The sequence below is a fragment of the Phymastichus coffea genome, unplaced genomic scaffold (genome assembly GCF_024137745.1).
Source record: "Phymastichus coffea isolate CEN01 unplaced genomic scaffold, Cenicafe_Pcof_1.1 PCOF00007, whole genome shotgun sequence".
Taxonomy (NCBI): Eukaryota; Metazoa; Arthropoda; class Insecta; order Hymenoptera; family Eulophidae; genus Phymastichus; species Phymastichus coffea.
Genome location: NW_026706818.1, coordinates 1,459,995 through 1,487,327, shown reverse-complemented (window position 1 = coordinate 1,487,327; position 27,333 = coordinate 1,459,995). Strand labels below are relative to the sequence as shown.

Genomic DNA, 27,333 nt, shown 5'->3' with positions numbered 1-27,333 from the left:
ATGTGTACATGTGATAATTAGTCCTTGTTTTCGTTATTGAACTGCTGATAGACCTTATGTCCAGGAAAATTATTCGTATTGCTGGAAAATTTGGAAATAGTTTGTTTCCATGTCTATGATTATTTGTTCTTCTTTTCGTCCGGGTCTTCCTATGAAAGACGAGAGTACTTTACTTTAGAATAACGATCTATTTTATTGGAATACTGGTTGATGAATGATTCGACAATTGATACACTGTGCTACATATATTATATATATAGTATATGTATAGTATATGTATATGTATATATATACTAGCTTACAACCACGAAGTTTACAAATAAAAGAAAGTAAGCAGGATTTTTTTTGTATGAAACTATCTTCGGTAGATGAGACACACACACACACACACGCGCACACACACGTTGAACTGCAGAAAAATTCATTTTATACTAACTATAATAAATATATATACATATATATATAATAGCATTATTAGTTTTATATATTAGCGCTTTTGGGCCCTATAGCAATCGTGTAGCTAATATACACAATAAGAACTGTCCTGGGTACTAGTAGCAGTGGCTCTAGCGATAGAGCAGCGGCATATAGATTCAAAGGACGCGGGTTCAATCCCCCGATCTGTCCGTTCGTTTTTCTTGGATAAAAATTGACCTCATTACTTCTAAAAAATTTGACGCACACACACACACACACATACACACACGATGAACGGAAAACATGCGAACGCATGGGCATCGGCTCAGAGAGCATATCAGCTTAGTAGGGGAGGGGGGCACAATGAACCGAAAGTGTGAGGGGCGAGGAAGATGTGTCTACAGTGCCGAACAGCATTAACTCAGTAGGGGGGGGGGCTGAGTCGACAGAGCCGAAGCACGTAAGAGGAGGGGAGGTGAATTGACAGTGCTGAGCTGAAGATGCACGGGCACTAGCTCAGGGAAATCAGCTCAGTGAGCTGATACCTTCCTGAATTATGCCTTCCTTGTTTATCTACTAATATATCAATGATAAATAAATAAACGCATTAATAAAGTTTCACGACAATGATGCATAAATATAATTGCCGTTCTAAAGACTTTTCTTAACTGAAAATATCGATGAGTATTGTAGAGTACTATCAAATAAAAAAAAGAAGTAATTATCTAGAATGGAACTCGAAAAAGTGCATTTTAAGTTGCACAAATGATTTTGAAGAGATGCGTCAAGATCTTTAGCAATCGAAATTGAACAAAAACAGCACTGGTGAACTTCCCCCACTACTCCGCCGCGATAAAAATCACGAATAATCTAACGTTTTCACGAAAGGCTATAGCGGGTTAACAATGTTAAAATTGCCTAAGAATGAATCATTATTAGGGATCAGTCATTCGAAAGAGCATATTTGGAGGCTCTCTCACCTAAATTTTCAGACCCCTAGATGGCAATAGAGTGCCACAATCGTAAAAAACGGGTTTTTGTGAAAATAATTTCTTCTGCTTTACTGTTTGCTCCAAACATTCTGAAAAAATTTATGGATATTAAATTTTTTACTAGAAAATAGCCCGATTTTTTTCAGATTTTTTGGATAAAAATCGAAGTCAGAAAAGATTATTGAACTTTCAATGATTTTTTAGGTTATAAAGGTTATACTTGGCTAACATCTACATAATCATTTTTTATATATTTTTTCCCGTACTTTCGAATGCATTTATTCAAATTATCATATTTTGACCGGAACATGCTTAAAAAGTGATAAAACCGTTATTTTCCGCGTTGTTCCCATGTTTTTAGCACATAATCTCAAAATTAAATACTTCAATAGGTACTAAAACACCTAAGAATACTTCAGGACTCTTTTTCTGTATGCAAGAATACCAAAAAGTAGTTTAGAAAAATTTTCCAACTCCTAAAAATTCATCAAGTCAAATATTACTTCCCTGGAACTGCAAAGAGCCTATTCAGCCAAGTTCAAGTACAGAAAAACTCCGTATCATTTTGAAATTATCAATTATTATAATGAAATAATATCCTTGAGTAAGTAAGTATATAATTATAGGAGAAATTAGAATAATGTTTATAAAAAATATAAATATGTGCATTCAATTTGTTCATGAAATGTATTGTCAATGTAAATGTGATAAATCCATATCAATTAAAATTTACAAGAACTTTAACATTATCAATTTTAATTACAATGTTATTCTTAATCTTCATCACTATCTTCATTTATAACTGGATCAATATCTATGGAGGAAAACAAATCAGAAAGAATTTTTGCTGGTCTAATAATTTTCGATTGATATCTAGCATTATTGAGATAGTATATAACTGCTGCGATATGTGAGCAAGAGCTTTCGTAATTTCGTAAGCCGTTCGCACAGTCGCATGCGTGTCGTAGAATACCGCTATAGCCAATTGAATTAGGCTTGTATTCAACGTAGCACTTATAGGTCTTACTATTTATATGCCTGGATCTTACTAATACTTTAATAATATTTCGTTTCAACTTAACATACTCCCAATTGATATTTTGATTATCATCCATTAATTCAGCCAGATAACAGACTGCTTGACCTATTTGATAGGTACCTGAAAAAAAAATCTTAAGATCCCGTTCAGTTATCTCCGGAAAGTCAGTTATTTCATTTGACGTTAGTTTAGTCATAGTAGTAGATCGTCTAGACCATCTGGCTGTCGCAACTTCTGATGCCAAAGTATTTTCATCTTGATTACATTTCAGCATTCTTTCAATAATTATGTCTTGCAATCCATCTTCATCTTTATCGCTGTTCAAACGCTTTCCAAAACGGTTGTTGAGAAAACAAGCGATTCTACAATATGCGCCAGCTTTTGGTAGAAGCTTGTTTTTCAACTGCTGGTGGAGAAGTTTATATTTTTTCGAGATCCATTTGATTCAGATGTTGTCAAGTTGGGCCTTTTCCCTTTCAAGGCGGGCATAAGAACCCTATATCCAAGACTTTCTAAATAAGGTACCACATCCCTAAAACCTCTATCCACAATACAAACATCACCTTCTCTCATGATAGTTCTTACACCATTCGGATCTTCCATCACTTTTTTCATAATACTTGCATCGTTTTCCGTAGCTAAGAACGGACCAAGAACATCTACGACGAACCCGTTTGTGGTGCAAATAGTAAATGGCTTAATCAAAGGATATTTCTTATGACCTGAATATGATTTCCGTTGATAGTCATTATTTTTACTTTTTTGATGACGTAAATAAGTACCGTCAAATACCAAAGTAAGCACGTTCGTTAAAATAAAAAGTTTTTCCAGAAAAATAGAAGTATGATCACGAATTAATTCTTCCCTTGAGATACTTTTTACTCCAAAGAATATGGGCAAGATGTCTTTTTCAAATAAATTAATTACCGATTCGCAAAAACCTGAGACTTTTATTTCATTATCTATTCCAAAAATAGACGAAATAAAATTATTCGATGATCCAGTCCGTAGTTTGAATAAAAATATGACCAAAGCTTGTGTAACGTCCCTAGAATGTGATGATCTCATGGAAACTAACAATTTACTCAACTCTTGTAATTGATTATCAGAGAGACTTGTAAAAGAAAATAATTGTTTCTCGCTAAGCTCTGATGATTTAATTTTATCTAAGAATATTTGCGACGTTAAGTCTGATATTTCATACAGAAATAAATATATTTCATCTGCAGTTAAAAAATTTGTGTTACAGTATACTTGTATTCATTTTAATTCATATTGGAAAAATCGTTTTTTGATTAAATGTTTAGAACAAACGCGATTGCCATCTGGAATAAAAATTTTCAATTCATTGAAACATTGTAATCTAGCATTCAATGGCACAAGAATCAATTTATTTGTATCTTTACAGACACAACATACGCTATGAGAGGCAAAAGTTCTTTTAAGGGGTAGCTCAACAGTAGGTTCTATTTCTTTAGAATTATTTAATTTTACCTCAAAGACACTTCCCGAACTCTGTGAGCTAGGTACTTCCTGAGAACTCGTTGGCTGACTTTGATCACTACTTGATGGTTGCTCATCAACTTTAGATTTTTTTGTACCAAAAAAAACAAGTCTTCTACATTTATCACAAAGTTTAAATCCAACACTGACATTATATATATTTAATTGTTGAAGAACAGCTTCAACTTCACTTTCTAAATTAATAATCTTTAATTGTGTGGCTGCCTTACTTAGATTTTTTTTGGAGCAATTGCAACATCGATCAGTTGCATCAAAATTATCCATATTTTATGAAAAAACTGAAATGATAAAATTGTAAGATTTATTATGGGATTATGCATATTATTAAGAAATTCATTGCTAATTTTTAAAGAAAAAGGTGAAAAAATCTATTAAAGAGTCATCCTTGGTAAATATCTTAAGCATTTATATAAGATCTATGTCTACAAAATAAATCACAGAATTGACATAGATGTTATTGTAAAAAAATGGACGAGTGGATTTACCACATAAAAAGAAAAAAATTTTAATGTAGTCAGACAAGCTACTCAAAATTACGAGGCACCCCCAATTCCGCTTCATTTTATTTACGATTTTTAAGCTTTACAGAGCCTTGGAGTTTCGAATTTTTTTGTAGTCGTTCCCAATATTTTTTTTATTCAAAATTAATGCCTTTATAAACACAAAAACATCAATCCGATGTAGGTTTGATTCACTATAGAATTTTTTTGCAGATTTGAATTTAAAAAGTAATATTTTTTGTAACCACGTAATATCGTCGATTTCGTTAAACTAGAAACACTCTACAAATGTTATATCAATATATCATGGCATAATTCTTTCTTCCTTATATTTTTTCAACTTTCAAGTTCAATTGACAAAAATTTCAAATAGCTAGAAAATTGTTCAAACCGCACACAAATACCGTCTAATTTTTATCATTCGAAAATCTTTCATTTACTGCATTTAAGGTCAATTTTTTCAAATACCTCTATTATTTTTTAATACATAAATCGTAGAAAAATACGTTTTCTATCAGTTTTAAACTAATTTGTTTTAAAAACAAAAATATTTGGGATATTCCAAGATTTTTTTTACATTTTTATGACCCAAACGAGTGAGACGTTTGGCGAAAAATTCAAGAGTAATTGTCAGTCCGCAAAAGTATAGAAAGGTGGTGGATCTGTAATAATTTGGGGTTGTTTGTCGGGAAAAGAAACAGATGACCTGCATTTTGTAGAAGGTACAATGATTAGTGATAAATATATCAATATTATGGTAAACTACATCCTTCCATCGAAAAAAGTAAATTATCATATCATTATATAGTTATAAATGATAACCACAAATGTAATATTATATTTCCTTCAATAAACTTCATCAAAAATGACGTTTGCCCTTCTTGATACCCAAAGATTGAAAAAATATTATGAAAATGTTGAAAAAAATCTTGGAATATACCTTTTTTCCTTTCAAAATAAATTAGTGTAAAATGAATAGAAAATGTATTTTCCTGAAATTTATGTACACGACATTTTATAACGAATTTAATTCATTCGTTATGTCTCTCTCTTCCCACGCATGCATGTACACAATTTATATACTTGTACTATACTTGAATTCACATTATAATGTACAGCAGCCTGCAGCAGCCGACAACGCCGAAGTGTAAGGTAAGAGAGAGAGCCCGGCATGTCTACTCATGTGCGTACAAGCAGAGAGAGTCGCGCTCGCATGTATGCGTGTATGCGTGTGGTCGCGCTGCCGAAAAGTGCAATAAAAGAGTGGGGACGCCTCTCGCGGCAATTGACTGGCAGACGTAACGCGGGCGACACGTGTCTGGACGCGCAAGAGCTTTTCCTTTCTTTTTTGCAATCGCCGCGATTTAGCGTTCGTCAACTTGTTCTCTTTACTGGAGAGTTTGGACCTTCATTGCCTAGAAGTGTTTGGTGAGCGCGTACCGTAGTGCGGCGGTTTGATAGAGTGGTGTGCGCGTGCTGGGACCTAGCGCTAGACGGACCCGCGCTTCTTCACCACTGCAACCGGCGTCCGGGAACGCCGTCCGGCGAGCGGATACTCTTTGCACAGAGGGCCTGGCCATTGCCATTGTATTGTGAGTACCTACTCGTTTGGCTCTCTCTTGCTGGCTTGCCGCTTCTCTCTCTCTTTGCCGACTTACTGCTCTGTGTACTTTCCCTTGGACGCTTTGTATAAATTATTATTTTATCCTTATTCTCTGTGTTTCTCTAATTTTGCGTCCGGCTCTCACTCCCTATCCTTGGCGAATTCTCTGCGCCCGTCGTTACCTTTCGCGCTTTTCAGCCACTGCTACTTGCGACGCTCTACGCGGGCCACGAGGCTGCCGGATATTGTGGCTAATTGAAGGGCCTGGCCACACGTGCTACAACGCACCCGCCTCGTGGCATTAGTAACTGGTTAAGCCGAGCTGTCGATTACCTTACCCTCTCGATTATAACGACGAGTTAGCTAAAACCCCGTTATAATTTAAAAATATACATTTAAAAATATACTGCAAAATGACTCCGTTTTATAAATTAATATAATGCTCTGGAAGAATTGTAACGTTACTAATGATACTGATTATAATAATACAAAACAAAAATTTTTATCTATTAAGGTCGGTATGTATATACTGTTACTGACTTCGTTTTCTATTTGAAATGCAATCGTTACCACCAAGTACTTATAGGTGTTAATACGAGAATAATCTGTTGCGGAGGTAGCTTTTGCTGCTGCGAGTGCTGCGGTCACTCAACGGTCATCGTACGTGTCAAACGGATGGCGGATGAATGGTTGGACTATAGTCTATAGTCGAACGTACCCATAGAATTTTCGTAGAGAGCGAGTACGGACCTCAGAGAAAAACTCAGCATGAAAAAACCGTCAAATATCGTAATTTATTGAAATCATTTTTAATATTATAGTCATAATTTCTTTATATAATAATAGTAATATTAATCATATGTAACGGGGGAGGTTATCTAAACATGGTAAATTTATAAGAACAAATTCCCACGATGCAGAGCAAACCGCCGTTCCGTTAAACACGTATGATATTACGTGTATTCTCCTTAATGTCAGATGATTTATCGTAGTTGTCTTCTGTTAAACGGAGTTGAACTCACCTTAAGTCACGTGTCTTGTGACACTCGTTGAGTTTTAAGTGTGAGCGACTTTACTCCTAATCTTCTTAATCCCCTATATGTAATTGGATTAAAACCTAAACTTTTTTCAATTACTTAAGCTACTAGGAAAATTAAATTACGAAAACGGCGAATAAATTTAACAGACTTTAATTAATAAAAAATCACTACAGTCTTTGTAGGACCGAAAGACTAAAGCTCGCGAATAGGATTTTACAATTAACTATTTTCCGTGAGAAAGAGAGAGAGAGAGAGAGAGAGAGAGAGTAGATTCGAATTCTACCGCGAACTAACGCTCAACGCGAATACAAAAAATTAACGTTAACACGATTAAACAATATACCGAATGTATTTTGTAACGCTTAATATGACGGAAGGTGCACTTACCATGCGGTGCAATTACGGTGATCAGCCGTAATTGTTGTTGCAAAAATTTCAACTGCTGCTGCCCCTCTATTATCAGCTGCGCTGCCTCAATTCGCTTTTATCTACTGCAAATCTGCTGATTCTGCACCGCTGCTTGCTGCTGCAATACTATTGTTGCACTCACGCACGTAATTGTTCAGAAAACTAATTATTTTTGCGAATCAAAGTGCAAAACACAAATCGGCGGTAAACTCGCGTGAACAGCTGAGGCGTAACTGCCTATTCAAAAGATCGCGCGCCCCCTCTCTGTCTCAATAGTTCGAACTAACGCGCGAGAAGCAGAATCGCGAACTAGTCGATTAATTAAATCGACTACCGTTGCACATTGTTAACCCGCTATAGCTTTTTATGTAGTTTTATCAAACGTGCTGTCAAAGCATAAATAAGATATCTCACAATATAAGACATCTTAATACTACTTGAGATGTTTTATTTTTTTGATATGTAAATTCTAGCTCATTTCATTGTTGAGCTATAGGTCGTCAACTTTAACAACCTGTAATTTGTTCAATTATAAACAAAATTAGATGACTTTTTTGTAAATTTATGTGTTAGCGATAAGCTGATAATTTTCATTTGACAACTAAGCCAATTTTGTAAAAAAAGCATTTGATATTATTTTATAGTAAGTATTTATTAAACGATCCTACCCTGGGACACAAGCGGTTACGTAGATAATTTGTTGGAAAGCTTACAAATGGATAATTATTTAACTTATGGCTACCGGCTTTGATGCTTGTAAGTTCATTTAATAAAGAAATTCATTGAATAACGTGGAAATTCGATATCGTTAACAATTATTTTTTTATACTAAATCAATAAATGAATACAGTTTATAAGCATTGAAAAAACAATATTGTCCACGTCCCCTCATCGACTCAACTAAAAAATAATACGATAGAGTAATCTTAATATACTCAAGTTAAATTTATTGTTAGGTCATATCAATGTGAAATGAAATGTAAACCTCACTGCAACGAATAGTTAGAAATTTTTCAATAGGCATTTTATTAATAACTATTGTAAGTGAGTAAAAAATTAGTAGTCCGATTTTTTTCCACGACAAGTCATTCTAAAATCGCTCAACATTTTTCATATTTACGTTATTATATCTGTTATTATATCTGTCAGTCTCACTCAAAATAATTGATGAACCAAAAATATAAATAAATAACGAAATCTTTTCGGACTAATTAAAAGTCTGTCCGTTTAATTCTACTATTTCAATTTTAGACCTATCATATTTTTATAACAGCAAACTAAAAGGAATATAATAATAATCAATATAATAATAAATAATATGATTTCATAAAATTCTCAGTTTAACTTATTTAGTAATTAAAATTTTAATTGTTTTTCGTAACAATTTCGTGACTGCATATTACTTTCCATTTGACAAACGAGTGACGAGAGCAAGTGTTGCGCTTGTTCTCGTCGAAATTTTCCCAAGTTCCCCTCTCTCTCGGCAAGGCACGGTGACCAGCCAAATTTTTTTTATTCAAAATTTTTTTTATTAAAAAAAACAATTCGACCTTCAAATGACCTTGAAAACGATGTTCAAGGTCAAAACTAATTATACAGATAGATGGCCCCCTTTATCGTAAACAACTTTCATCTGAAACATTTTTCACAAAAACACGAATTTTCGATTTTAAAATGGCTGTACGGATGGTCTGGAACACCCGGTATATATATATATATAAACATATATAACGTGCAAATGTAAATATATATATTTATTTATTTTTTTTTTATTTATTTATGTCCAGAGTAAATATACATTAATAATAATTAATAATATACAAATACATTACTTTACATGTAATCCAGCAGAGGAATTTCTTCCTGTACGCTGGTCTGGCATGTTTAATAAATTAATACTAATACTTAAAACTAATTAATAATTTGTATAAAGATATTCTTGATTTGTTGTTCTAATCCCATGTTTTATTTAGCATCTGTCTGGCTGTAGTGAAATATCCTGTTGTTGCATTCTTGGTTCTTCTGTAGATGACACGTTCTATGCTTGTTAATCTTGCTGGACATGTTAGTCCTACTGCGCAAGTTTCTCTATAGTGTGGAAAAATTTCTTTGTGTTGTCTGCTCGAGACACATTTGCAAGTTGAGGTGAACACTATGTCATCGACAACTACAATGTCTAGGTGTTGTGGTTGATATTCTAGAGGTGATGCTGAGTTCCTGAAAATTTGTGTTCCTTGAATACCTCTGTCAAAGTTTAACAGGGCTTTATTGTTGCCTAGATAGTTTATGTCTCCATAGGTCATTCTGATACAATTTGGTTGTTCTATCAGTTTTCCAGGGGCTGGCATCGGTTTTCTTGACAGTGCTCTATAGTTATTTTCATTTGCCATCTCATCAATGGCATCGAAAACTGTTTCTGTGGACATTTTGTTATTACTGTTTATGTTATGTTCTTCGAGTGTGAATTTGGTAAATTTTATTCTGTTAATTTGTGTAGCTGTCGTTGTTTTCATATTATTCAAGAGGCTGTTAGCTAGCTTTATGATCCTGTTGATGTCTTGTGTTGATCCTTTCAGCATTTTTTCATAGTTATACTGAGTGATTCTTTTGTGTGATCTTTTATGAGATAAATTGCAATTGTTATTTGCACAAATAAATGTTCTAATATCTAGTATTAATTTGTTGTGGTCTACTGCATCCTCATGGACTTCCGATGTCGGATACAGAGTATCATAGAGATCAATTAATTGTTTTATATTTTTGCAGTTTAATCTATTTGCCATATTGGGTTTCCTTTGATCCATTTTTTAAGTTTGTTTTTCCTAGTTGCCGTGTTGCTAATTGTTTTCAAGTCATTAGGTAGTTTATTGTATAACATAATTGCTCTTACATAAATGTTTTTTATGCTGATAGTTAGTGTTCTTTTTGGGTGTTGGATTGAGGCGAATCTTGTTTTTCTTTCTTTTCCAATATATTTGTCCTTAAAAGTATCGTAGTGGAATAGTAGAGATTCAAATGAAAAGCATTGATAAGTTAAGTGGGTATTCATGTGTCACAAATTGGTTTTTATAGATTATTTTTAGTAGTCTGTTTTATAAGTTTTGTATTACTTTAATTCGACCTGTGTACGCTCCTCCCCATGCTATAATTCCATAGGTCATTATGCTGTGAAAGAGTGCGTAGTAGATCATTTTTAATGTACTAGTATTCATTATTTTTGATAGCTTATATAGGACAAATGTTAGATATTTTGTTTTTTGGTATAGGATTTGTAGATGTAAATCCCATTTCATATTACTGTCAAAAGTAACTCCAAGATATTTTGTGTTTTCAACTCGGTGTATTGGATGTCCTAAGATTTCAATTTTCAGGTTTTTTGGCGTACTGTCATGATAATTTCCAAATTCCATGTACGTTGTCTTGTCTATATTCAAAGATAGTTTATTAAGAGCAAGCCAAATACCCACTATTTTTAGATAACTGTTCATATTAGTTTCAGCTTCTTTCCAATTCTTACCTTTTGCTATGATTGCTGTATCGTCTGCAAAAGATAGTATGGATTTTTCTGGTAGAATCGTTAGTAGATCATTTATGTATAGTAGGAAAAGTAGTGGACCCAGTATATTTCCTTGAGGAACACCCATTTTTACTATTTGTTTATCGCTACTTGCATTATTTACCTTCACACATTGTTTTCTATTTGTTAGGTAGCTTTTGATAAGGTTATAGGCACTACCCCTAATACCATAGTTGTATAATTTTTGTAACAGTATCTTGTGGTCAACTGTGTCGAAGGCTTTGGCAAGATCCAGAAAAGTTATTGTTATAGGTTTACTTGCATCTAATTGTTCATAAATGTTGTTTGAAATATAATTTAGTGCATGTTTTGTGCTTCTGTTTTTTCGAAAGCCAAATTGATTTGTGGAAAGCAAATTACAGTTGTCAATGAAAGATTTAATTCTTCTATGTATTATTTTTTCAAAGATTTTAGCTATGTTGGAGATTAGAGAAATAGGTCTGTAGTTATTTGCTAAATGTTTTTCTTTTGATTTGTGGATTGGTATAATATCCGCTTCTTTTAAAGCATCAAATATATATTACAGGATATATATGTATATCCTGTGACGGTAAACGTCATATTAGCGCAAATAGCCTAACCTAGTGGCTGCCCGCGGGGGCAGCACCTACCGGGAGACGAAAAACGTAATGAGGGAATTCGGCACGCGACGAGGCGGAACGCGCGCGATTGAAAACGAACCAGTAGAGGATTAACTACCGATACGGAGAGCTGCGAGCGAAGGATTAGCCTTCATCACGCTTAGTCAAAAGGATCAGGATTAGCTACCGATCGCAGAGCCGTGCCGAATAACCTTCTGACGTTGTTCCGAGTTTTCTTGGGAGCGTGAAGGTGGATCAACTACGCGGAACCAAGGAGAGATAGTTTGGCGGACTTGAGTGTGTGCAAGTGGGTGCGTGAGGGCGAAACTACGTGCGAGAGGCACCGCAGACGACAAACGAGAGTGTACAAAGACATAGCGTGCTGTACGTGATTCCCTCTTCTCCCTTGCAATCCGTGCGAGAGCTGAAATAAAAAGGTAAACTGGCCAGCTTAATTTCGCGATCGCGATATTACTGCTAAACAATAATCCCTCGACTCGAGAAAAAGCGTGCTTGTAACATCTCGGCTAACAAAGAGCGGAGAGCGATCCGACACTGCATGTTGTTGTCGTGCGCGCGGCATGTAAACAAACACGTGAGCCGAATTTGATGTAATACTGAGAGAGAATAAAAGTTTTCGTCTGTGACATTTACAGTAATTTCGAAGCGTTCTTTTCGTATTCGTAGTTAGTTGGTTGACTGACACCCGTCCCCTCTTGCTCTTCGACTTCCGTATTGAACATAGTAATTACGTGCGCTTTTCAATACGATTGCGCGGATAAAATTAATTAAACGGTAGCAACCCCGTTACAATCTATACCGAAATATATCAACTAAACTTATAACCCGTTATTTGTACAATTTTCCATTATTTCGTTATTTCGTTAATTTTACGTTTTTAAGAAGAGGGCATGGGTCATGAGTGGAATTGTACTGTATATTCGTCTTCAGTCACTCAAGTTACATAGAAAAAGCCTCTGTCTGATGGAAAATTCGAGTCAAAAATTCGTTATAATCTGATTTGGCTCCCAGTTACTTTTTCTTATTTCCTAACCACAAAAAATGGCTTGCTGGACAACAATTCACGTCGAATGAAGAAGTGATCGCCGAAACAAATGCCTATTTTGAGAGTTTTCAGAAATCATATTTTTCTGATGGCTTAAAAAAACTGGAAGGCCGTTCAATAAAATGTATTGACCTTCAAGGAGATTATGTTGAAAAATAAAAAAAAATTACATACGCGAAACTGTTTTTCCTTCTTTTTGTAAAGACTTATTGGCCCCCCCTTGTAGAGCATTTTGTTCCAAGTAAATTTTTTTCTACGATTCGAATTTTCCGAGATAAAGAGCAATGAACATAGACACTGTTTTTGAATGAAATGCTCATATAACCGATAAATTTAGATTAACAGCATTTTTAAATGAGTGTTTTGGATATTATAATAAAACAGCTTGTACTTTAGAATATCGAAGTACATTTTTTAGATTTTTTCTGCGATTTTTTTTCTCGAAATGGCGAGCGGTTAAAGAAACAACAAAAAATTTCGTAATTTTTATTTTGACATTCGCTCCTCTATACACAAGAGAAATATGTCAGCATAATTTGAATATACACCATTCAAAATTGCATGAAAAGACCTTCCAAATGAGCCGTTGCAAAGCTCTGTAGATTGATTTCCAGCCTAGATATGGAGTTTTAAGATTAGAGTCATTTTGTTCTCGGGTGGGTAAAGATTTTTGGGCGTAAGTGTAAGTTGGGATGCTTTTTTCACCTCCATTTCTTGAATTTTTTAAGGATTTATTGACCCACCCTCGTATAAGGAAGATAATTTTTCAAAGCTATATTCACTAGGTAGAAATAAAAGACTGATATGATCATTTTGTATTAAAAGTAATTATATATTTATCTCCAATTGTTATAAATGAATAATTACCATTCTGTTAATGGATAAAAAATATCTGTCTTACTTTATGACAAATTCTAATTATTTATTTGTAGCCACAAATCAAATTTTTATGAACAATCTTTACCAAATATTATGGATTTAATTATGTTACGGAATAGAAATATCTATCAGAGTCAATGCATGGCGACTAGTTTCTGAAAAAAATGGCTACGGCTCAAGCGACATAGCGTAATTGAGCAAACACACGAGGAGCGCGGCTTCAATTCCCTATTGTGTTGATATTGTAAAGAGAGAGTCGGTTTTTCCAATAAATGTTTGCCTGCGATTTTACTAGAACCCTGTAATTTACTAAAAATTAAAATTTTTCTGAATCCCGAAATCTATTTACTAAATTATTTACGCGGAGATTCGGAAGGTAAAATGTTATGGCTACTGAACAACCCACCGGGCATGAAGGTTGCGATGTTCGTGCCTATGAGAGCCTAAAATGGGAAGAAGAATGAACTCAAACTCAATTTTACAAATCACAAATGCCAAAGCCAAAAATTATTTAATTAAAAACAAAGAAAATATACTAGAAATTACTAATATAACTAAAAGAAAAACAGACAAGAAATAATCGTAATAAAAAAAAAACAGTTTTTCGCGGGCGTGTTCCGTCCATTCGGCAATGTTCAAATGTTCAGGAAGAAACGGTATTCACGGAGAGATGCTCAACTACTGCAAATTAGCTTTGTTGCACAGCCTGCAGTGATGAGTCTCTCCGGCAGACCCAGATAACCAAAGGTCGCTCAGTGGTTGCAACCCTGCTCATGGTGGAGCATCAGGTCATCCGGAATCCGCGACACTTGGTTGTCATGTGCACACCGGTGATGAATGGAAAAACAGGGAAAGAGAGAAAGGAGAGAGAGAGCTCATTCTAGGTTGATTAACTCAAATACTCGGACGTCGGTGATGATGGATCAAATGCTGACGAATCTGCTGCAGTAGCCGTGAGAGACCCGGGTTTCCAGACCAAGTCAAAGCGCAGAATCCTGTAGTTATTTGTGACACTGAGAAATCGTCGTCTTCGTAGTACCATCGACGTTTCTCCGAACAGAATCCAGTAATACCACTTCTGCTGCTATTAATAATGATTCACCAAGCTAAATCTCTGCACTGAAACTCTTCAAAAACTGTCCTGTTCCCTCTTCCTCCACTTTCTTTTATTTTCTCTTTCTTCTGTCCTCCCCGCGCGTCTCCTTGCCATCTGTCACACAACTCATCCGTTCTCAGCTACCTAAGCCGCTAATCCGTACCTCAAATAATATAAACTGGACATTAGTAATACACTAATGTAATTACAACGATGCCTGGCTTAACGATAGCGCGCGCAGATAGCGAGAGGCTAGGGTCGATAAGGACATTGCTACGAAGCTGTTTACTCCGTCACAATATATATTTTTTTATTAATATTATTACTTTCGTTAATCATAGATATTTTCTTATTTTGAAGAATTATTTATTTAAATCTAATTAAATATTTAAATGACTTTTTTCTGTTAGAGATTTAATTTATTGGTCTTTAAATAGAAGGATATAAAGATATGACTGTCACGAAAAATAAATTGATATACATTATAAAAATTTTTCTCTTTATTTATTCATATAAAGAGTACAACATGTTGTAGGTAGATGGTTTAAAGTTTTGTATACCTTTCTCACTTTGGTATAGATTTGGTGTTGGTTCAATAACTTTTAGTCTATTATTAAGATTGAAAAGATTGTTTTGTTTTCTTATCATTTGCATTGAAACTTTTACTAAAGTCCAAAAGACGCATGTATGGTACGCTATTTTTCTGCCCCATCCTGAATAAGCTAAGCATGTTGTAATCATAGTTTAAGAAATCGTTAAAGATCAATCACTCATAATTTTATAAATACTTGTGCCATTAAATTCTAAAAATTGACCAAAACATCTACTAAAAAAGTGTTGCCTTATATAGTCAATTATTTTGATTGTATAGAAAATAAGGGAAGTCGGGAGGGGGGGGGGTTAATTTTCGTTTAGTCCATCTGCTACTTATGTTATAAAAATGGACTGAAACTCAATGATAGTCGCATTTGACTATTCGTATCAAGCTTCTTAGTATTAAAAATAAGTGGTAAGATCTTTCTGTAACGCAACGTGCTCATGTGAAAATGTAGTACACTGCAACGATTATGAATGAAAAGATGATGGACTATTTTTATTCGAAAGTAGATTATATATTTTCTTTTCATTACATGCATTTTTTTCTAGATTTGAGCAAACAAGGTTGGATAGTTTCACTATGGATGGTGAGCTTGGGAGCGTGTGCAATCAGCAGATCTAGCCGTAGCTGATTTTTTTTATACAGAACTGATTCATCGGATACGCTACTTTGAATGTCGCATTAAAATATACAGCTAGAAATAAGATGACAATTCTATGACAGAACATCAACGATGGGCTGATCGATGTCGTTTTATTCGCAAAAACGCCTACAGTAATATGCCAATTGGATCGAACAATGAACACATACCGCCAGAATGAAGTAGTATCTTTGTAGAATATATGAGCTTGAGTATTGGTTTAGGATATCATTACAACCGAGATACAACTCATATCTTACAACAGCTTGAATCTAACATAAGCATATATTTGTATTCGAGAATTGGTGGAGTCTTCTTACATAGTCTTATGTAGCTCATGTGCAGTAAAATTTAATGACTCCTATATGTCACCAAGTAATTACGAGACATATTCATGCTTATTTTGTATAAATTTTCTTTAAGAAAACATTTTCTGCTTAAGCTAAGCGTATGTATTTTTGTTATAACTATCAATCACTTCATTAATTTTCTTAAAAAGGATTAAATATTTAAAATTGTTTATAATAATATATTCATCTCATGATGAAAATCATGTCGAAAAGACTTTTTTTTAATAAATCAGTATTCATTTAGTTTCCATTTTAAGTTATATAAACGTTGATACTAAAATAGTGTAATTATAAATTATAACTAATTTTATTTTTGACGAACAAGTATCCATTTGGTGATAGCAAGTGCATTTTTGTAGGAACACGATGGATTTGAGTGACACTTGGTGTGATTATTGCATAAAGAAAAAGTTTGGTTTGATGGTTTCTTGAGTAAAAGACAAACTTATTTTGTATTGTTCAGAAAAGACCTTAATTAAATTTGCATATTCGAGACCTTTGACAAAAATAGTATCACCATAGACAGTTCGTCTCATTATTTTCCGAAGATAGTCGTAAGGTAAATCGCCACATTCCTATGGAATGCCATGAAAGTTCTTCATCAATTAACAAATTTGGGATTGATTTTTTATTAATAACTAGATCCATGGATAAAGCGGTTTAAATAGGAATACTAAAGAAGTTGCACCTTCTTCTATAGAAACAATAGCAACCACCTTTTGCCAACGAATCAAATTTGTTTTTTTCTTGTTAAAATAATATTTCTTTATCGCTCCCTCCCCATACAAAATTTTTATCCAATCTAATTTGATAACTCTTACCATCCTTTTGTTACCAATCATATTCGACTAGTGTTCAATTAAATGTGATAAATTTGCTAGATTTAATCGGTTGCTAGATCAGTGTGAACTGTAGTGAAATATTATTTACCTGTCGTACTTTGGACCATTTTTTTGAGTGTGAAAAATTAGATATCTCGGCTCAGAGTGAAACAAAAAATATGAGCCGGGAGGTAAATGAAACCGAGACTGATGTACAATCCGAGAAAAATACTATAGACACGATAGTTTTGTTATATAACTTTCAAATGACCTTTGAAACTTTTACCATTTTTATCATTTTTTTACCATTTTTAAAATTTAAAATTCAACCAAATTTTTACCATTTTTTTCTACTTTTATCAGTCTTAACCGTATCAAAATTCATTTCAAAGCACAGTGTTTTATATAATTTGCTGCTACAATGCTGAAAAAATGCCAACAAAACCCAGTTTCTACTTACATTTTCGATATTGTTGACTGCGTAAATTTAAAAAAAATAAGAGATCATTTATTGAAATATAAGTTTTGATACTAGTGACAATTCAATTTTGAAAAAATGTTGTATAAAGAGCAGTGAAATGCAGAAAAAATTATTTTCTCTTCAAATAAAAATATATATATGTTGTAACAGCGTAGGTTAGCTAGTACAATAAGAATTTATTAAACCACAAACTCCCACGATGCAGAGATAACCGCCGCTCCGTTAAACACGTATGGGTATACGTGTATTCGCCTTTACGTTTGATACTTTCGATTCAGTGTCTTCTTTCCAACAGAGTTGAATTCACCTTGAGTCACCTGACTTGAGATACTCGATCTATCTTAGGTGTGAGTGACCTAATGCTTATTCCACGTAATCCCCTAGATAAAATCGGTTTAAAATGTAATCTGTAAATGTAATAGATCCGTTATACTAATAGGAAGCGAAATGATGTAATGCGAAGAATAAAATTAATAGCGTTCATGACTAGAAAAATTGCAGTCTTCAATGGGCCGAAAGACTAATGCACACGAATAGGATTTTACAATTATTAACAATAATACGGGGAGAGAGAGAGAGAGAGAGAGTATTTGAAACTTTACCACGAAAACTAACGCTCGGCACGAATACAAAAAATAACGATCACGATAGACGAAATACTCTCGCTCGTATTTCGTTGCGCAATAAAAGGGAGATGCACCTACCCTGCGGTGTAATTACGATGATCAGCCGTAATTGTTCATCCAGCATAATCAACTGTTGGTGCTCCTCAAGTATCAGCTGCGCTGCCTCACTCGCTTTCAAATTTGCTGCTGCTTTGCTGCCGTGTTTTGCTGCTGCGGTGATACTGCTTACAATCACTCATGCAGGTATCCAAAAAATCGAGAAAACTTTTGATTTACAAAAACGGCGAAACATAGTGAAACAATTTGGCAATACTCTACTAAGTAACAGCTGAGGCTTAACTGAAAACTTTTAAACTCTTGCGCGCCCTCTCTCTCTCTTAGTCGTTCGCTCTAGCACCGCGAGTATACCGAATCGTAAACGGATCTATTAATCGAATCGACTACCGTTGCAATGTATATATAATATTTTATATACAATTTTTTAAATATTTCATATATATATTTTTTTTCGATTTGAAATTTTTATTCATTCAATTCCAATGTACTAAAACAATTTGAAAAATGAGTGTCCTGTATCGTACGTCGTGAATGCCAAGTTCCAGAGTCTCTTAAAGCCGGTGTCTAATGATGAAAGCGTCTATCAACATCACGAACCATATAGCTGTCACTAATAATCCGTGTATAGGGACTGATTAAAATTCATAAAAAGATGACAAATATCTTATGTATATATGACATATATAATTTATACAGGTAGAGTATGACTGAACCTCTTCCACAAGGTGATTTTAAATGGTGCGACATTGACTCAAACTTCTTGCAATTTTCCCGATGATTCACTCCGTGGATACATACTCGAAGATATAGAGTATCCTATGGAAATTTACAACGCACATAAAGGTCTACCATTTTGTCCAGTGCACAAGTCTGCTTCAAAATCTAAACAGAAAAAACTCATAACGACTCCAGATGATAAAAAGCGTTACGACCCACTATACAACATTGAAGCAAGTAATAAAACATGGTTTGAGTCTCAAGAAAATCCATCGAACTTTGAAATTTGATTAGAGTGCATGGTTGAAGAAATATATTGATTTAAATAGCGGCATACGTAAACAGGCGAAAAATGAAAAATTTATTTTAAAAATGCTATTTATACTATTCAACAATGCCGTGTTCCAAAAGACTATGGAAAATGAAAAGAAATTCATCGATGTGAAATTAATGAGCAAATGGGAAGGGCGATATAGTATTGAAGCTCTCATAGCTCGGTTAAATTTCCATAGTAAAGATAGTTTTTGCGATGAGCTAGCAGTGACACAACTCTTGCGAATGGAAATAACAGTGAGATAACGCATATACATCGATCTTACTGTCCTAGACTTGTTAAAAACTCTCGCGTATCGATTCCACTGTGACTATATGACTAGTACTGAGGGATAACATTACAAATTGTTATCCACTCACACGGATAGTCTGATGTATGAGATCACTATTACCGATGGATAAGACTTCATGCGTTGAGATACGAGGTCTGTCCGGAAAGTATCGGGCCTACGTTTATATCTTCGCGCCATAGTGTTCGAGTGACCTCTACTGGACAGAAACGTCAACAGTAAAGCCTCATGAATCTATTGGTTACTTACTGACACCTGCCGGACGTATAGTTCATGCGCAGCGAGTCTTTGTTTACAGTGCCTTTTTCGCGTTCGTCGGATTTTGATATTGTCAAAAATGACTGAAAAACAAGATCAACGAATTTGCATCAAATTTTGCTTTTAACTCGGAAAAACGAGTTCGGAAACTATTGAAATGATGCAAAAGGCTTTCGGAAGCGAGTGTATGAGCAAAACACGAATAAAAGAGTGGTATAAACGGTTCAAGGATGGTCGCACTTCTGTCGATAGTGATTCTCGTTCCGGCCGACCGTCGACGACAAAAACCGCAGATAATATTGAGCGGGTGCGACTTGCAATCGAACAGGATTGTCGTATGACTGTGCGAGAACTAGAAGAAGACCTTGGGATACCAAAAACTATCACTTCAAAAGTTTTAACCGTAAATTTAGGAATGAAACGCGTGTGTGCAAAATCATCTCATAATTCCTCACAGCAGAGCAGAAGAACATTCGCTTAGAAATCGCTCTGGACAATCTGGAAATGGTCAATAATGGTGATAATGTTCTTAGAAAAGTTATTACAGGTGATGAATCATGGGTTTATGGTTATGATCCTGAAACAAAACAACAATCTTCACAGTGGAAGCATTCTGAATCGCAAAGACCAAAATAAGCACGTCAAAGTCGGAGCAATCTTAAGTCCATGTTGATTGTTTTTTTCGATTGTGAAGGTGTTGTACATCACGAATATTCACCAGCAGGTCAGACAATCAATAAAGAACACTACGTTAAAATTTTAAAACGTTTGCGTGATGCAGTAAGAAGAAAACGGCCGCACTTTTGGGAAAGTGGTGACTGGCTTCTCCATCACGATAATGCGCCAGCGCATTCATCCAATCTTGTGCAGCAGTTTTTGAGCAAACACAATATCGCATTGCTTCGACAACCTCCATACAGTCCCGACATAGCCCCTTGTGACTATTGGCTGTTTCCAAAACTAAAAAAACCACCCAAAGGACACCGATTCGATGACAAAACAACGGTTGAAAACAATGCCATGAGTGTACTGAAGGCTATCCCTAAAATTGAATTCCAGGACTGTTTTGAAAAGTGGAAACATCGATGGAACCGTGTTATTCAATCAAATGGGGATACTTTGAAGGATGCCGCCCACCAGATGATAAAGAATAACGCTAGCACGAAAATATAAAGGTAGGCCCGATACTTTCCGGACAGACCACGTATTTATGAATTCGATACCTCAGATTTCGACGAACAAAATCAATTCAATATTCCAAGTGCCAATAAAAATGTGATTGGACTGATGAAAGATGAGAACAGCGATAAAGTTGTGAGTTTAGAATACAAATCCAATAAAAAAGGTGGAATGTCTGAAGAGTTCTGTATTAAATGCTACGATCTTTTTTGAATACTATGTCAAATTTCTTCTTGAGAATGTGACTTCAAGCCGAGAGTAAAAGATCATCAGATCTCTCCATCATCAGTTATACAGCGAGAGGCAGACAAATGTCGCGCTCAGTTCGCATGATGACAAATGGTTCTTGCTTCCTGATAACACCGATTCACTTCTTTGTTGTTACTATAGTATTCCATTAATGGAAAAGGAGAGGATAGAAGCATTGGGAATGGTTTCGCTCGAGCCTCCAGCTGCCGTCCCAGCCACCACCATAGCTGTTACTGCAGGTCCAGCATTGGTTACCGCTAACGAACCACCGGTGAAGCCACCGGAGAAGAGAGCAGAGAAATGGGGTGGGAGAAATGTTACATCAATAGCAACCACAGACTGGAACTCATTCTCGTCGAGAAAAAGTCGTCGATAATAGCAGCAGCGACGACAACCAGTAGCAGCAACAGTCTTCTGATTATATTTAGAGTCAAATTGCATTAAAGAAAAGAAAATTACTAAAAGCTAGATTTGTCTCTAAATTTTCAAAGTTTAGCGATTGCAAGAAAAAATTTTTTTTACTTTCAAAATAAATACAAAATACGAGGTCTGTTTAAAAAATATCGCGAATTTTAAATTTTCGCGGGCTACGTATATTTCGTTTTTTTTGTAGTCTTATGTTGTTACTCGTGTCCCTTACTTATGCTGACAAGGTCGGTCATTTTGAATGTTTATTTAATCCTTGGCAGCTGTTTTGCTTGGATGTGTTTTGGCTCGTCTTCGATTTTTGCCAATTCGAAAATATGAATCAAAGAATCTGTATCAAATTTTGTGTTAAAAACAAAATAAAGTGCACGGACGCATTTCAAATGTTGATTGTGGCATATAATGAAGCTATCTTGGACCAAAACAATGTTTATCGGTGGTACAAAATGTTCTCAGAGAGCCGAGAAGATGTGAATGACGAAGACCGTGCCGGACGCCCGAGCAGGTCAACAACAGACGAAAACATTACTAAAGTGAAGAAAATAGTATTGGCTAATCGTCGAATCACCGTTATCAACCGTTATCACCGTCGAATCAACCTTAGAGAAGTTGCTGAGGATCTAAACATATCGATAGGCTCGTGCCATTCGATTTTATACAATGATTTGGGCATGAGACGGGTCGCCGCGAAATTTGTGCCAAAATTGCTCAATTTCGACCAAAAACAGCATCGCGTTAACATTGCTCAGGGGATGTTAGACACGGTCTGTAACGACCTAAAGTTCAATAATTCCAATGAAAGCTGCTGCATTAGCCGAGACAAAAAAAAGCGCGCTAAATTCGGTTGAACGTGAAATTTGTAATCCAGTGTAGTCGCCATTTTCTTTGGAATAAGCCTGCATATGGACAAGATCGGCTTGCTAGGTCTCATCTATTCCTAGAACGTCGCAATTACGTCTGGCTGGATTGTGAAGTTCTTCCACTACTTTTTGATACTCCATGGGATGACACGTCTAATTCTGTATTTTGAGTACCTATATATATATCGCTGATTTATTTATTTCAACTAAGTCATTAAGATAACTTTTCAAGTATTCTGTGATGGTCTCAGTAACAGTTTTTACATTCGACTGAATGATGCGTTGAATAGGTTGCGTTAAACGATTTGTGGAATGTTAATAGCATCCTCAGAATTTAATGATGCTACAACATTCTCTAATCTTTTATTTTGCAGATCAAAATGACCTTCTGACGTGAGCTTGAATCCGAGACTTGGTGGAGCACAACGGTCGTTAGCTTGACGTCTGAGTTTACGTTCAAATAAGTCTACGCTTTTGATAATGAATTGTTGGTAATAATGCTCTCAATATATATACCCACCGTCGCGTAGTTTCTCAATTATCGAATAGATTTTGTTGATATGCTTATTGTTACCCGATCATTGTTCAGCTACAAGTAATTGTATCAACTATTGATTTGAACGTCGTATTTAAGACTTTGTCAGTGCAATCTCTAGCATGCTTCAATAGATTATACTTCTTTCTAAATGTATCTTGCACTTTCACAAATTGAGACAGCACGTGTTTCTTTTTGATGATCCTCCATGTTCAAGCTTTGATGATTCATATTAGACTGCATAGTACTACTATTATTTATAATAAAGCAGTCAAAGCCCTTTGGATATCTTCCATTATTTATTGCTCTATCCTTGTCAATCACTAAACATCCATATTTATCAAGTAGACAATATTTTGCACATAATTCTTGAAATTGATTGTTAGTAATGTCCGAAATCGCGTGATTGTCAAATATGTGTTATATTTGCTTCGTCTTGTCGAAAAACTACTAACAAATAAACGTTACCTCTTACGAGATGTTTAGAAATGAGCATACGTTTGTGAGAGATAGAAGCAGTCAACACTTCTATGTCCATACAAAACAAAGCACGCACGCTGTCATCAAACATTATTATCGAGTTGGGTAATGCAAACTCGGGGTTGCATGCTCTTTTAAGGGAAAATACTTCACTTCATCTATAGGCTTTCAGCATCTCTTCCAGTAATTTATATTTTAGTTGATTCAGAGATTTCAATTAAACGTAAACGTTTTCGAATTTAACACCATTGGAATAAGTCATTAATGCCAAAAAACTGTTGTTTTTACCACGATTAGACGGACTGTAAAAAGTTAATCTAATATTATGTGGAAGTAAATCCCCATGACGCTTTGGTAGTTTTTACGTACGATGATGTCGAAATTTTCGACAGGAAGTTTTACAGTTTGCTCTTTAAAATCCATGCTCATAAGACAACGTTCAAACAGTAACTCACCAATGGCTATATATATATATATATGTTCACTTTTATAGTTTTGAAAGTTAATGCTATGTTGGACTTCATAAAGTGATGATCACTTACAAATATCAGAGAGTGATAAAAAGACATGAATTAGTTAACAATGTCATCAATATGCTTCCCTTTGAACTTCATAGTCCAAGCTACTAGTATTGCGCTCCGAGAACTAAATTGCAGGAACGAATTGCTCAAGGTGTACCAGGCATCACTGTTATTGACGTAGCTTGTAGAGAGTATGATATAGTTTATTGAAAAAAATCGACAGCGTGTAGAGTATAGAAATATTGCAGACAGAATTTGAGCTGAGAAAGCTTGAAAGCGAGTGTTCGATAAAATTCTAGCACTGGTGAAAAAGCAGCTGCTTAAGTTGTAACGAACACTATGAAATTAAAATCTAAATTCGGTATGGCACTCAAGAATAAAAAGAAACAAAAAAACTCAAGTCGAAATATCGCAAAAAGAAATATCAAAAGTTGTTAGACTTGAAAAAGATAATCAAAGATACAAGTTTTAAATGACAAAAAAATAAATATGCTCGATATATCATCGGTACTGCTTTAAATATAGCTGGTGCAGCAGTTAAAAAGGTTGATGTAAAAGCTAACATCAAAACTCCGCGAATCCTGCCAATTTCCAAGAAAACGGATGGAATTTTATCCTTTTTTATTCCTCTTTTTGCTGGTTTAAGCGCTACTCGTGCTCTTGCTGGTGAAGCTGTAATGAAAACTAAATGATGCAAAGTCTTAAATGACAATTAGAAGAAGAAATCAAAAGACACAACAAAACGATAGAGGCCATTGCACTAGGTAAAGGGAAGTATCTTAAATCACAGAAAACAGGCTATGGACTAGATCTCAACCCTTACTTGGGAATAGCTTGAAAAAAAACTATAAAGTAAATTGATCCTATAGAGCTCTCACAACCATTAGCTTAATGCCGAAATTTTAAGTATAACAAATTTCCGAGGAGCGTTTATGAGATATGACTTACCAAAGTCTGGACCACATTATCGAAAATTAACCATAATTAATCTCGATGACGTTATCGGAACAGGCACACACTGGGTTGGGTTGCTTATTGTAAAATTGGAAATAACGTCACATATTTTGATGATTTTGGAGATCTTAGACTTCAATTTAATCTAATGACATATCTCGGAATACATCAATCAAATACAATCCAAAAAGATATAAAAATTTTAATACCTATAATTGCGGTTATCTTTATTTGCAGTTTTTGTGCAGTGCGATATAAGTAAAGACACCGTAAAAAGTTATCAGTCGTATTTAGAAAGTCATGGAAGAATCATTCACTTTTACTTTCTCGGGTAATGCTTGTCTACTGAAAGCACAATAATTTCCATCCACTGAACTATCAGCAAATCAAAGATACGTTTTCGGTTTAGTATAAATTTTGACATTCAGCTCAATGCCCAATATAAATATAAATAACAAAAGAATTTACGTTGGCGACCAACCACCTATAACCATATAAGTGTGCAGTTATGAAATTGAAGATATTGATAAATTTCTTCGTTAAATCTTAGAGGCTGAAATAACAATGAGACAGACACCGAACAGTAATAATTTACGTTTTATAATTAAAAGTTCGAAAGATATCGATTTCAGTCCACAAAATTCCATTGGTCGAGTACTGAGATTTGCACCATGTGAACTCGAAAAAAAAAACAGCTCTCACCATTCGAATCTTTCAGTAAAAATTCTGAAAGTAAATGCTTTGAGAGTCGAGTGTAGCATTACCTCAGGTGCATACATGAATGAGAATAAGATTCACGATATTCATACATTTTTTTGCAGTACCACCTGGGTATGAAATTATTAAAGTTCCTTCAAATGTGATTTATCTCCCAGTTATCGTAAAGTGTACAGATAATTCGCAATTACGCATTGTTGACCAAGACGGAAGTTTAATAAATTTTCGAGGGGAAGTAATAACAATTAGATTACATCTAACAAGTACGTTATGCGAAATGTTCACAATTTAAACAGTAGTGGCGACTATATAAACAGTAAAATATACAAATCAACCATCAGTCGTCGACTGAAAGTAAAAGTGACAACACGGCGAATTCCGATTATCAATCGTTATCGGAAAGTGAAAGTATTGACATATCAAAGCAAAAAGTTTCTAGGAAGTCTCAATTTAAAAGTAATTTCTGGTGGAATGTAACTTGCATTATTTTTTGCTGCTTTCAACGAAATAATGGAGAACGTTCTAGAAAGTGTCACCTGTCGCCTTTGCAGAATTCTTGGCTCATTATGAGATTCATACTCATCAACCGTACATCAATGCATCTTTCAAAAATAGTGATAAAATTCGCATATTAATTCAACATTGAGACTTGTGTCTTCTATCATCTCGTAGCTCATTGTGTACTTGTAGTAAATTGTGCGACGAAAAGAATGGTCTTAACAGATACTCAATTCATGAACAACATCATCTGTCAATTCTTTGAGGAAATTAGGTATGAGCTGATTGCGATAGAAATCAATAAATCTAAAAATTATGGCCTAACAATTATTATGAAAAATTGGCTATCACTTAATCAAAGTCAAAATAAGATTATTCAAAATACCGTATAACGAAAGCTCGTTCGTTAACTATTATTTAAGGTGGGCAAGTGAGACGCACTCGCTCATAGCAATTGAGGCGGAAAGGAGGAAGAGACAAAGAAATGAAATGGTTAATAAATTTACACACATATAACACATTCGCATTTAAACAAATATAATTCCAATCAATTCAAGGTCACATTACACTTAAATTTCGTAATTACCGCACATTAACACCGCATAATGATAAACCGTATTACACATACTCTTAACCTAATAAACACAACGACGTTCTTAATACCTTCCTGTATTAATACTGTATTAATAATGTAATATTACACTTCCTGTAGAGAATCTCAACATTCCGATAGAAACCTTCTTGAAATTTTATTCTTAAAAAGACCTCCTTTGATGTTTAATAAAGTGGTTACTTGTCAGTTTTATAGTTTTTAAAAGCACTGTAATAGTCTTTGGCATCATAGAAAATTAGTTACTAGTTTAATATAAATAGTAGAAAAAAGTACAAATGAAAAATATTCTGATTGGTTCAATAAGAATAATGATTGCTATACACGTAGATTGAAGGCTTTAAAATATTTATTAAGAATGAAAGTCATTCAAATTATGAGGGGCAATTATCAAAAGCGCAAAGTAGAAAG

General features: G+C 34.7%; 1 protein-coding gene across 10 annotated transcripts in view; it reads left to right on the top strand.

The window, feature by feature from the left end:
• LOC131669021 (inactive dipeptidyl peptidase 10) overlaps positions 1–27,333 on the top strand; it is a 1,674,792-nt gene that overhangs the window by 1,463,625 nt on the left and 183,834 nt on the right. The window contains exon 15 of one of the 10 annotated variants that reach the window (XM_058943655.1): positions 15,869–16,401. The exons of the other annotated variants lie outside the window; for them this stretch is intronic. Coding sequence (XP_058799638.1) covers positions 15,869–15,941 — 73 coding nt within the window. The 3' untranslated portion in view covers positions 15,942–16,401. Of the gene's footprint in view, positions 1–15,868; positions 16,402–27,333 lie in introns of those variants that run through there. 10 annotated transcript variants of the gene reach the window in all.